Source organism: Rissa tridactyla, chromosome 2 (assembly GCF_028500815.1).
Source record: "Rissa tridactyla isolate bRisTri1 chromosome 2, bRisTri1.patW.cur.20221130, whole genome shotgun sequence".
Lineage (NCBI taxonomy): Eukaryota > Metazoa > Chordata > Aves > Charadriiformes > Laridae > Rissa > Rissa tridactyla.
The window spans coordinates 117,738,340-117,752,087 of record NC_071467.1 but is presented as its reverse complement, the minus strand read 5'-3'; the positions used below and the strand labels follow the sequence as shown (position 1 = coordinate 117,752,087).

Below are 13,748 nucleotides of genomic sequence, written 5' to 3'. Positions count from 1 at the left end.
CAAGATACCTTCTCAGTAGTGTTTAGACTGTATCCCTTTTGCCTGTTCATTCTGTACAAGTTCAAGTGGCAGGCTACTACAGAGTACAGCTTTATAGTTACCTTCTTGCCATTAAAAAAAATTTTTTTAAAAAAAACAATGAAAACTCCGTCAAACCACAGGGGAAATATTTACTCCCAACACCCATCCACCCCCTCGCACGCACACACTTTAGGGAAAAACCATGTTTGGATGCAAACCAGCTGCTTGGTGCTCTCGTGTCTCAGTGCCATTTGTTTGCCTGGTTTGCAGCCAGGATTGTAATATCTGCTTTAAAACACACAAAATAGCACTGGTCGATCCCGCTAAGACCTTGATGCTCAGAAATAAAAAGGGGGCACACATCCAAAAACCTCATCTGAAAATAGTTACCTGCAGAGGGCACCCATTCTGCTTGAAATAGGAAGGACTACCAACAAATATGAATTCACTGATTTTGTGTGGGTTGTTTTTTTTGTTGTTGTTTTGTTGTTTGTTTTTTTTTTTAAACACCACCCCCACACAAGCACACATTGCTTGTTCCCTGCAGTTCATTCTATAAAAAGATACTTTTAAAAGGTATTCCAATATTGTGACAACATTCAGGCTGTGAAAATCAGAATATCAAAGAGCAAAACAAAAAGGAACTATTTCTTATTAGAGTGATAGTAATATCCAGCAGTCAAAAAAAAAAGCCTTCAAATAAACATTGTTGGTTGTTTTTTTTCCAAAGCATGAGGCAGTTCTCCTTTAACTTACCATTCCTATTCAACATCAAACCACCTAAACAAAATGCAAAGGCCAGAATAATAATAGAAAAGGAACCGTAAATACGGGAAGAGAAAGAAACACCCACATGTGACGTTGTGCAGAAAAGCAGACAAGAGTTGGGACTGCTGGCTTAGTGATTCTAAGAGATCATTATCTTCCAAGAACAGCTAGGTACCTGAAGAAGGAGGGCTGCCATAACACAGACCTGCTCCTGTACACAGATTGATTTTTGCTCTGGCAAGGATGAGAGCTGGAGGAGTCTTTTCAAGGTTAGTTTTACCACTTACATGTTTACATGTAACTAAATACTCTTAGTAAGCACTCTCCTAGCAGATACAAAGGGCTGCCTGAGTCCCAGTGATACTGCTGCATTTTTGTTTTTAAATAATTAAATTAATTGGATCTCAATGACCGTAGAAAAAGAGTATGTATCCTGCTATCCAGCTTGCTCCATCTACTGGCAAGCTGAAAATAAAACCACTGTCTCCAGCGCTAGATTTAGGCAAAGATGTCAAATGTTTACAGTGCGTTGCACTTGCAGGCCCTATTGCCCTTTGCACTGATTTTTCTCAAGAAAAGGACTACACACCCCTCAACCCATTTTCACAATCTTCCCTTGGAGCTGGCGTGAGCTTCCCACATAGGGAGTAGGCATTTGTTTTGTTCTGTTCTGACTCGTATTTCTATTAAATGGCAAGAATAAAACCTCAGATTCCCCTTAACTGGAAGGGCTTTCAGTCCCTCACACAGAATAGCTGCCATCCCCATGCGTATCCCACAGAGCTCATGGGGCTTTAAATTATCAGGCACTTCCCTCCCCCCGCCCAAAGTAGCCCATTGCTTTTGACAGATACTGGTTTGTCAAAATGCAGGTGGGAACACAGCAGTTTTGATCAGTCTTTTTTGTGAAGTCCAGGAGAGAACTTGTGAGCAAAAGCAATTGAGAATCCCAGACTAATCAGTAGCCTATTTTATTTTATATATATACGCACATATACATCTCCGTGCGTATACTAAAAACCTGCACTCCTATTTTTCATCTTTAACACAGTAGACTTCCATCTACTGTAGAATTAATTTTGATATATTTTGATATTTTTAAATAACACAAACACAACGTATCAGAAGTCCTAGATTTGCTCTTACGTCAAGACAGACAACTTGCTGTCATTGAAAATAACCAGCCCAGGGGAGCCCGGGCAAGCAGATGCAGATTAGGCTACTGGCCTGGGTTTACCCCGTCTGTTTTGAGGGTGGATAGTGAGTGCTGTCAGGCCCAATTACTTCAGTTCTCCGATTTCAGTCCTCTCTGCCATTAGCTTGCCCAGCTGTTAAGAAAGCTTTGACTGTACCGACTACAGGAGTCAGCCGCAATAAAACCCAGCAGCAGTCACAGCCAGTGTGCCCATTCGGTTTCTTACCTTAATTTATTTTTCAAGTATTATGCTTATGCAGACTAAAAATAACCGAGTCATTGGTTATATCCAAAAAGCTACTGCCCTGAGGATGGGGTGTTTATTAGTAGAGGAAGGTGAAACGATGAAAGCTACTCCGATCTCAGTTTCTAAGTACCTGCTGCTTATAAAAGGCGGAAGTTCAAGACCTGTGTTACAGCTACCCCTCACGGTATGCAAACTATTTCAAACTTGAGAGTGCAGCCACAAAAGCTGCTGCTACCAACCATCATATCCCACCACGACCAGTGTTCTGTCTGTTTAGAGAAGCAAAGCAGAACCAAATCTTGTGTACTCCCATGCAAAAGCACTGTGGAAAAATTGCCCCCCCTTTTTTTTTCCGCTCCAAGGGTTGGCAAGATGCTTGACACATCACTCATAGAAGCTTTGAGTTCCTTGTATGGAAAGTACTAGACAGAACATGTAGGAAAGATGCTGTTATTCAAACTGAAATTAAACACTACAAAAAAAAAAATCAGTATTTTTTTTTCTTTCTTCTCTTTACAGTCTTGTGTTTCGATTGATCTTTGTCGCAGACATATGGGTATATGGGTATGGGTACCCATATCCCGTACCCATATATGGGTAAAACCTCAAGTATAGTATAGCTTTAGTCAGGATAAACTTCCCAGGTTATATTTAATTCTGGTATTTTGCCTCTTGAAGCACTGTATATTCCCCACACCCACACCTGCTGCCCTTGACTAACCTCTAGACATAAAGGTATGTAGTTACACGGTCTTGCAAGTTTGGGGATAAATAAGGTGAGTTTTTTTACCTTGTACTGTTTATTGTTAAGGGGCTATTTTTGTTTCTTGCTTTATAATCTGCCCAGTAAGTACTAAAACAGATCTCAGCAAAGGAGCACTGTATACACAAACAACAAGACATTATTTATTTAAAACATCTCGTGCTTTAAGGCTTGTGTATGGCATGCGAAGTCCAACCTGAAATTTAAGGCGGGGAGGCAAATGTTTTGCTAACGGGTGGGTCTGCACTGAAGTTTCAAGTATTTTAGCATATGGCACCTGAAAGCTTTTAATTGTTGTATTTTTCCATGAGCAGCATCCAAAATGATGAGCTCTCCTAAGGCATCACTCAATTTGCTAATCTTTTTACAGCGATAAGACTCCTAACTTCGTTTTCTGATTGCCCTTCTGAGAACTACAGCAAATGACATTGAGTATTTGTTATAACTGGTTATATACACAGAATGTCATCTTTGCTTTTTGCTTTTAGCAAGTAAAAATGATCCTACAGTTAACAACACATGGAAAAACTCATATCACGTACCATGTAAGACATGGTAAATTCAGTATACATTCTGAAAAATATATTTAAAGGAAAGTTTTTGCTGTCCAGTGATGATTTTTAGTTGTGCTTAAAATGCTAGATCAGTTTAAACTCAGAAGACAGGTTTGTACATATGCAAGAGCAATCCCTACGTACTTCAGCCCCAGAACAGAGTATAGAGGAGAAAGTAGTTCTGTTTTGATGTGTCCTGTTTGGTCTTTGCACTCTTTTTGGTTGTGCCACAGCTGCTGCCAAATGCAAGGAACTTTGGAATGAAAATACCTGTCAAACCAGACGTCAGTAACGCTGTTCACATAAATCACTATAGAACAGTGAGGTACTCACATCTAGGTGATAGCCCCTGCTTGGAAGGGCTGTGAATCCATCATACATGTATGTGAAAGGTGCCGAAATGTATTTCTTGCCCTTCCTTGTATACACTTTTGAATGCACAACCTCTCTGTATCCTATATACATTGGTGGGGGGGACTGTATTCATTGCCACTACTATAATGAACTTAAAAACACTGTCAGGCAACAATCAGAAGCAAGAAAAACTTCTGTTATGTGACCCATTGCTGCACTGACTTGCAGTTCTCACCACACGCCTCCCCACGCATTAAGAATTGGACCCAGCTCAGTTCTATTCCTGTCTGGTCATCGGAAGGTGGCAATCACTGCTAACAGACAATCCGCAAACAGCAACGCTTTGTTTAGTGCAGTAAAGTACAAGCAGGAATACCCACATACTCTCCATGTCCACCTACCACCTTTATTCTGGATTGTTGGATGGTTTTAAACATCCTAATGGGCCTCCTTAACATTGAATCACTGCAAGGACTGCTGCATTTCCCAGTCCTTCTGTCGTACAGAACTTCTCTTGAGAAGCAGGGCCGCCAACAAAAAAAAAAGAGGAGAAATGGGAAAAACCATAAAGAACATTTTTGGTAGACCTCCTAAATTCCAGTAGAAATCTTAGGACACTAAGAGCACAGAGACAAGGCAACGCATGTCAGGGTATCTGCCCAGGATGGCATGCGTAACAGCACTGAGCACACCAAATACTTCAACAGCTCCTTGTGATCACTTTGATGAGATACATTAGACACATAGGAGACGCCGTGCTTGGACTTACTTCAGTGTCTCCTTGATATGAAGCACTCAGAGAACTTCATACGTAAAAGAGAAATATGGATTGCTTCCATTGTCTTGAGTGTCAGTTTACAGAAACCATAGGTTTGGCTTTTTCTGAAGAATGCAGGGTATGCTCCTTTCCTCGTTGGATCTATCCCCTTTAAAAAAAAGTCTGAAAGTCTCCATTGCAGGGTGTTACTGTCATTTACTCCTCCATAGTCATATTCCTCACATAACCTGCTTCTGAATCTACAAGGATGTGATTGAGGTGCTGAGGAATAAACATCTTGCTGACTTCACATCTTACGAGATGGAAGCACGGTAGGTAGTACCTTTGCTTTCTTCTGTTTCTTCTGTGCTGCCTCCTAGGAAGCCTTTAAGGCTTGCAAAGGAACCTATCATACAGAGGTCATTTGTAGGCATAAAGAGATTTAGACAGCAATATTGCCAGAGAAAATTTTGATTTAACCCATCACATCATACCTGAATCAAACCTTAAGTTAGCAGGTTTTTACGGCTGTGTCAAAGGATGCAGTCAGTTGGGTTTTTTTGTAGAAGATTCAGAAGTCTGTAAAGGTGGGCAAGTTGAAGCGTTTGTTATTCTGCTATTCTATGCTTGCTGTGCACCTTAGTCGATAGCCCAAAACCCACAGTATTTGGACTCGCAAACTGCTGCAGCAATGTAGGCTTCCTGCATGTTCTGACACAGAAGAAGACAGCTCAGTTCCTTCTGCTTCCTCATGGACAAAGTCCCTTTTACCTGAGGCTCTGAGGCAGCTTTACTCTCTGCCAGGTCTAACATTTTCCAGCATCACACTTGTCCTGGCTTTGTGGACAAAATGCTCCAACATCAGCGTTTTCCTCTTAATTCCCAACGCAGAAAGCGAGATATTCTGCCTTCCAAGAAAATCCCCTTCCTAAAAACAGTGTAAACCACAAGGGGTTTTTAAGAACAAGAGCTACAACTTACAGGGGGTTAAATTAAGTATATATATCATGTCTCTCTTCCCATATTCTGTAACAACCCTGTTGTCTTCCACTTCCTAACAGGGCAAAAAATCTCCTTTCTTCCACGGTTCAAGAAGCAATGGCTCAATAACAGACTTCTGAGAAAGAGCAGCTTCTGATGATACCAGCATTTACTTCTAAGCAAGGTTTTAGAAAGTTTCATCTGACAATTTCTGGACAATCCAATTAAGATTCTCTTCTTAAGCAAATACAAGCAATATAAATAGTGATGCATGACAACGCCTTAGGGAAAACAGGTAATTTCCTCTGGGTAAAATAGTTCAAATCGATAGTTGGCCAACATGACCACAGCTGTTATCTGAAAGATCAAAACATATCAAACACCTCAGAATTTCTATACATAAAATACAACCATCTAAAATGACATTTAGTATGGTGTAAAGATGTTTTATCCGCATCAGTTTAAGTTGTGCTGAAAGGACAAGAAAATAACAGGCCAGAAATTATTATTTTACCAGACAAGAGGCTTTTCTGCACTTGTATACCATTAGAGTTTCTTTTCAAGTGTATTACTTCAGATAAGCGGATAGATTAATTAAGCATTTTAAAACGTGCTAATCTGCAATTCTAATTGAAACAGACACATCCAGTTTCCCCCACAGGCTTGCACTTCAGCTGTTTAGACCAAGTTGAAATCACAGTTTCCTTGTCTTCCCTGGTATTTTAACACAGGCTACATATGCTCAGGCTAAACAAACTGTGCTAAGAAATGGTTTTTTTGTACCCAGGACAGATGTTCACTTTTGCCAGCATCTCAGTCAGAAGTTTCTGATCCCAAGGTGCTGCTGGAAAACCAAGCCTGAGATTGTTCCCCAATGCGATTTGCCTGGAATAGATGAAGGGAGCTCCCACAGGGTACTCTGTTGGCTCTGCCGTGGGCAGAGATGAATAGACGGTGAGGGAATAACTAACCAGACTAGCTGACTTTTGAGAACATCTGTCTACTGCCTAACGTAAATCTACATGTTTGTTTTTACTGGTATAAATCTTTCATGGACACAGAGGCACTACCTTTATAGTTAACAGAACTGACTCCAGTACTGATTTCTGTATGAGTTTATAGAGGTCCAAAGATTTTCACCAGGGGACAATAGCACCATCTAGAACAGGAAGCAGAATAAAAATGGAAGACTTGTAAAACTTTGATGCCTAAGATATAGTTTAATTACCTTTCTACCTCCTGCCAATGGTAACAAGTCTGGATATCAAAGTTATATGCAGGTACATTATTTTTTCCACCAAAGAAAGATATTTTCCAGGTGTTTCTGTCCAGTGTTATTTCTAATCTTACTTCCTCAAGATAGGCTTCTTTAGGATCACTTCTATCTACCTAAAATACATCAAGTAGTACAGAATTTTTAGATTTGATAGAAATCATACAGTATTCAAAACTGCTTGCAAAATTTCAAAGTTTCCAAGAGTTACTGTTTAACAGCAATTTACAAACATAGTTGCCATTCTGAGCAGAAATTACCTATTAGCAAATGTTTCTCAGTAAATGTGCTTATTATCCTAAAATCCTATCAGCAAATGAAGAAACTTCTTTAACTGGGACAATCAAAGCTGCACAGCTTGTGAACCCTGAGGTCTTAAAATATACTTAAATATACAAACATATACACAATATAGAAAAAAAAAGTCGTTTGATTTTTTTTTTTCAGTTGCCACACTAACAAAATTAGTTTCTCAAACTTCCCACATTACTGAAAATCTTCTGTGTTTTAGCAAAAAAGAAAAAATTTAATCTCTTTAAGAAAACAGTTATAATAGATGAAGCAAATCTTTAAAGTATATGCTTCTGGAGAGTTGGAAGACTCAATTACAAAACATAGCAGGGAAAATTTAAGTTTTCTTTAGAGGATGTAATATGAATATTGACTTTTATTTTACCTGGAAGTAGACTGCAACTGCAAAACTGATTGTTTTACTGTTTTAATTGGGGAAAAAACATCAGTTTTCTTTCTGTAGATAATCCTCCAGTTCCCAAACCGCCCATTTATCCCCATCATATTCATGTTTACTGTGTTCTATGTTTGTGTTTGCTACGTCCCAACCTGACACAGTGAAAGTTACCACAACCAGCTGAACCATTCTCACTACCCTGAGGTAGGGAGTAACTGTAGGATAATTCAACAAATCTATTCCTCGAGATTACTTTATCTTTATTTTCAAAGGGAAAATGTCATACTCAGAATGTGAATTCTTTTACTCAAAATTAAACTGTGATCAGTTCTGGCCTGCATTCTCAATAAGCTTTTTACATTTGTATGTCTGTGAATTTACTCATATGTTTAAACACTCAGAAACTACTAAGAATATGTAAGTGTTTCAGGATACAAATGTTTGTGCTTCTTGCTTTGGGACTCAGACCACAAATAATAAACACAACTCAATCTGTTCCAACCTTTATCTTCAAAAACAAGCAAGCAACCAAACTCAGGAACATTTACATAATCAGCTCTCCTTTCAATTTACATTTACCATCCCGACTTCCTTGCTAAGACTTCAGCTGAACATGTGTTACTCAAAATTCTTTAAAGCAAATGACATCCAAGTCAGACATCCAAGACATGCATTTCCTATCCTGATTCTGCATGTAGCTTGCTTTCCTTCTTCCTCTTTTTTTGAGCCCAAACACACCTTTAAGAATTAGACTTCAGTATTCAAATGATTGCAATGACCTATCTTTACAGAATACTAGAAAGAACATAAAGAAACCCTTTCTGAAAGAACAGCAACTTCTAATTGTCCTAGTTTTTCCCAGATCTTTATGCTAATCCATTAGAGAAACCACCTCCAGCAGGAACATAAGGCATGACTAATCATTGCTCGAATTTAACTGAGCTAATGTGTATTTATAATATAGGAAATGAAGGCAAAAAGCAATGCAGTGAATCTGATAATTGGCTGCAGTGGAAATAATTCTGTTGCAAATTCTTACATTGTGATGGCTTCACATAATACAAACAGATTCTATGCACTATTGCAGCCCCATCTTTGTTGGAAACAGAACTAGTCATACCATAAGTAAAATATTCATTTAAATATATTGCATTTAGATTTTTAATACATGGGATTTCCATACTTAGAACATTTAAAGATGGCTTAGAAGCAAAGCTGAGGGAGGAACTTTGTGTAAGTATCTTCCTCCCTCTCCACCTCGAGCAAAAAATTTCAGTCATACAGGGGATAAAACCATTTCTTTCTTACCAACTTTTGTTTACACATAAAAAAATTAGGTTCATCCAGAATATATACTGTATGTTTCAATAACTTATTTTTTCAGTATGAAATAGCATCTTCAAAAAGATGACCAACAGCAGTCATCTTGAAACGATCCTCTGAAAATAAATGTTACCTGTAGAAAAAGCAGGAACAACATAGGGTTCTATTAAGCTTAGAATTTGTGCAATTTTTTTTTTAAGTGACCTTTTGTATACTCAAAATATAAACTACAAGACCCTAGACTGAAAAATATTTTTGAAATATTAGAAAAATAAAATGCAAACAATGTATAATGTACAAATAAAAGAAACAGTAAACAAGAAACCTGCCTAGATGAAGGAAATAGAATCCTAAAGATTCTATTCAATTTCCAAAAAATATCTTTGTCTAGCATACCTATATTCACAGCATGTTCTCAAATGCCAAGTCAGATTCAGTAACAAGAGCATATAAAGAAACATCATTTGGACACACAAAACATGAAGATTAATTTTTTTTTTTAACCAATGTTGTACCAATTGCATTTATAATTTTTCTTATAGCATGTGAACAAATAAAACAGAAAACCAGAATGTATACATTGCTAATTTTTTAAGTAATGTTATGTACATTTTATTGCCAGTATATGCACAATGGTAAGCATAGAACTATAAATACACAATGTAATTAAACAGTAGAAAACAACAAGGATGTTACAACGTAACAAAGGAAAGAAAGAAGAGATACTATTTTCTTGATGTAGCTGCTAAATAGGGCTAGCGATGAGTTATAAGTCTTGGTTTTAAGTCTTTACATATATTTCTACAACTTTTCCTCCAAATAAATCTCTGCCATGGCATTGCTTCTTTAACAAACACATCTTAGCTCTTTCTATTGCATTCACTTCAAGCTAAAGTGAAAACAACCTTTCATGTAACTACAAGCATCTGACTTAATTTTTATTCAGTTTTGCTTTTCGGGGTTCCTAGCAAATAAAGTGTATAAGTAGTTTCTTACGGTATTTGGTTGCAATGTTGAAGAACAGAGTTTTGAATACACATTAAGTGATAATTTGGGAAAAAAAAATAAAGAAGATTTTCTTCAGATAGTTTTTCCAGCGGGTGCTATATGCAGCAGCTCAGTCAAAAATTAGTCACCCTGAAGAGGTAGAGAGAATTTTAGCCTAGCATAGATCATCATCCTTGGCACCGCTATTTTTCTCTCTTATCAGGATATATTTCCTACAACTAGACAACATCACAGTCAAAGGGAAAAAAAGGCAGGAAAAAAAAAGTTCCTGGGAAGTGCACTGCTTCATCCCAGTTCTCAGTTAATTAGCTCGCTGCTTATATCCAAGACCAAAAAAAAAAAGAAAAAAGAAAAAAAAGAAAAAGACAACATTTAGGGACACATTTACTTGATCTTTGTTCTCTTTCCATTATCAAGTTCATAAATACAAAGAACCATTATTCACAATAAACTAACTCTTTTTCAAAAATGGAAAAACAAACCCTGGAAACATTTCCACACCTTAATCCAGATGGGTCTTGAGGATGCTATTCAAGAAAACCATGCAAATAATTTGGTGCAGCTTTCCCAACTCATCCAAAATATATATATTTTTTTTTAAATTAAAAGGTGGCAAGATCCATAGCATTTGTGACTATTCCCTCCCCCCCATTTAAATTCAATGCAGAAAATCTTGGTGCTTTTAGGAAGGTAATGAATAAATAGTTTTCTGCACTGTTGTCATAAAATCCCATGTGAGTTACAATACAAGACTACTTGTTCCAGCAATTAGGTTGAGAGGAAACATTCTAGTGATAAAGATAAATACATACTGAGCATGCTTGGGCAGAGCACTCCATTCTGAAGCATCCTGCTTGAAGAACGAAAGGTGACAAGGATGGTTCACGTCCATCAAGTGACCATTAACTCTGCTGCTAAAAAGCAGACTGCCACACTATCACCAGGTCGGCAATGCTACCCTGAAAGGGCTGTCTTCCACATTAAGAGGTACTGGTTGTACCAGCCCTCTACTGCGCACACCAAATTCTTATTTATGCAACAAACATACAACCAATGAACAATATCACTTTTACAGAACTGGATCGATCCAGCTTTTTTTTTTTTTATAGGCGTATTTCTCAATCTCCAGAATATCCCAAACAAGCTGTAAATAAGATGATGAACCACCAACACAGTGAACGAGTCTCACTGCAGTTCAGACTAGTTCAGCCTTGTTTCACATCACTTCTTGTTTCTAGCGAAGGACATGATACTCAAACAAAATAGCAATAAAAAAAGTAATGTTATCTGCAGCTGAATAAAAGCAACAGAATTTATATTTTAACTTCTGAAGCTTAAAGCATACCTTTTTAATTAGCATTAAAAAAAAAATCTTTTTTTTTAATACGATAACACTGGCAAAAGTTAATGGGAAGACACAGAGGATTGCAAACAGGATAACGGATAGATTAGATTATTTTAAAATTTTATTCTGCTTTGATCAACTGATGTTAATACTGTTTTTCCTTGGATTTGGAATAATTCTATTGCAACAGTCACATGCAGGCTGAAGACAGCCGTTGGTTAAAGAAAAAAAAACAACAACAAAAAAAAACAAAACCAAAAGAAAGGGGAAAAAAAACAAGAAAAAAGTTCCAGAAGTTGTATGTAAGGATTTTCCTTTCACTGAAGAGGGCCTTGCCCTTGCTTTAGGAGACCTGGTTAACTTGTCAGCTTCATTAGCTTTGTCCAGACATATCTGCTGTTGTATCCCCTGGTCCAGAGCCTGTTTGTGCACGTTTGATGTAAAGGTTCAATAATTTCATCTGCAAATTTAAGCCAGAAATTCACTTTGTTTAGTATTTGCAAACTGTACAGACTACAGGAACAGTACAACAAAGGAGACATTAAATCATTTTCTTTTCTCCAAAAGCAAGATTATATTACAGAGTTTATTCAAATGTCCCTACAACCCCTATCATTCTGTGATTCTGTAACAATCTTGCCAACGAAAACATCACACGCAGTAAAATTTCTCACAAGGAAACTGCTCAAGCTTCTTTAAGGATGTAAAGAAGAGAATGATCTAAGGTAGCTTGATTAAGATAGATGGGATATTTTCCTCAAATTACAATGCTGTTCTAAATAAGGTAGGTTTTGATTTTTTTTCTTTAAGCTAATGTTGAGGTTTTAAGCCTCTATACTTAAGAGTTGTTGATGCTGGTACTTACTAAAGCTTCCAGTATTGTCTAGAATCACATTCAACACAATCACTGCCAGAGACTATTTTTAAGATACAACTGTCTTATTCAAAAATACACAAAATTAATTGTCCTGTTTTATTCCCAAGGACAAAGACATTCACAATTAACATACAGTTGTCTGTGTGCAAAAAAACTGTATGTAAAAATGTCAATAAAATCATAAATAACCTGAACCAAAAAGGACCACAGACTGATTACTATTATTATATTTTCAAGTTCGAAGTACTGAAAGGACCGATGAAAGTAAAATAACAAGGACGGAGAATAAATAAAACTGCTGTGTGTAGCGTCTACATATTACATTTATTGCTTTGCAATCAGAACTTGCATGAAAAACAAGACAAGAAATACTGATAGGAAAAGCCATGCTGAGTATATATATCACCACTAGCAGGGATGCAATCATTAACTAAATGCTTTAAACAGCAGTAAGAAACATAATTCAGTATTTATCGTAATGCTAAAATTCATAACCTAGCATAAATAAAGATCTATGGATTTTCAGTTTTGAACATTTTATGATGAAGCTATAGTAATCCTCAGAGGATTTCAGTAGCCCTGATATTCTCATTCAAGTATATACTTTCATGAAACATCCTGGCACTTGCAACCAAAATGCATACATGCAATTATGAACCAAGATTTCTTTAAATGCTATCTTTTACTTACTTTACTGCCAGTGAGTTGACTGAGATGGGGTTTTAGTTCATCACCAATTACTGCATGAATGGCTACAAGGCAGAAAACACATGCCTTACGAACACTGCTCTCTGAATTATCATAACCCTAGAATGCAATAAAATTAACATTAATACCTTGTCAGTTAATGATTATAAGTCTCAGAAAGCTATTTAGTTATTTACTATAATACATTGAAGTCCACAGTAAATGAATGCTAGTGTAGCCCAATGAAGCATTCCAACAAAAAACCAAACACGCAAATACAGAGCACGCGCTTAAAAAGCACACTGCTTATTTATCACCATCGATAATCGTTTTCCAGACTGAAATTAAAACCCACACAATCCTGTTCACAAGTTAGACCGAAAACAGACCTGCTGTCATGCAACAGGGGAGTACACAAGCAAAACTGTTCTAGATTATACAGGTATTTACTTAAAGCAGAAGACCACTCAATTTAGAGCTTCTTTACTCTGAAAGAAGTATTCTCTTAACAGCCAAAGTTTCTTTTGTTAACTCCCATCTCGTTACTTAATGATTTTTGTTTCTTTTGCCACTTTGCTAGTACCCCATGCCCAGCTGTCTCTCTCACACCCTCTTCTCAGAGGGCCCCTTTTCTGCCTCTACCTTCCTGCAGGTGTATGACTGGATCACACCCATTAAAGACAGAAATCTGCAGAATGCAGCTGTCAAACTCTGAAAAGTCTTTATCCATCACGTGCAAATTAACGTTATCTTAGCTCTTGATAAGGTGGGAGATCATTTATTTTTAAAGACAGAGAAACCTCTGATATCCTTCTCATTTTATTAAACTTTCCCTGATCAACTGCTGCTTTCTTCTTGCCTCTGCCAAACCCCAACTGATAAAACCCTACAATTATACATAAATACA

The 13,748-nt window shown here is 37.2% G+C and overlaps 2 protein-coding genes across 31 annotated transcripts in view; both read right to left on the bottom strand.

Annotated features, from left to right (window-relative positions):
- Positions 1-10,880, bottom strand: part of UBP1 (upstream binding protein 1) — a 57,988-nt gene extending 47,108 nt beyond the window's left edge. For all 3 annotated transcript variants that reach the window (XM_054193602.1, XM_054193603.1, XM_054193605.1), the window contains exon 1: positions 10,745-10,880. In XM_054193602.1, coding sequence (XP_054049577.1) covers positions 10,745-10,824 — 80 coding nt within the window. In that variant the 5' untranslated portion in view covers positions 10,825-10,880. The remainder of the gene's footprint in view (positions 1-10,744) is intronic.
- The window catches only part of CLASP2 (cytoplasmic linker associated protein 2), a 154,817-nt gene continuing 150,577 nt past the window's right edge, over positions 9,509-13,748 (bottom strand). For all 28 annotated transcript variants that reach the window (XM_054193579.1, XM_054193581.1, XM_054193591.1 and 25 more), the window contains 2 exons: positions 12,845-12,961; positions 9,509-11,737 (listed from right to left, as the gene is read on the bottom strand). In XM_054193579.1, the coding sequence (XP_054049554.1) occupies positions 11,651-11,737; positions 12,845-12,961 (204 nt within the window). In that variant the 3' untranslated portion in view covers positions 9,509-11,650. The remainder of the gene's footprint in view (positions 11,738-12,844; positions 12,962-13,748) is intronic.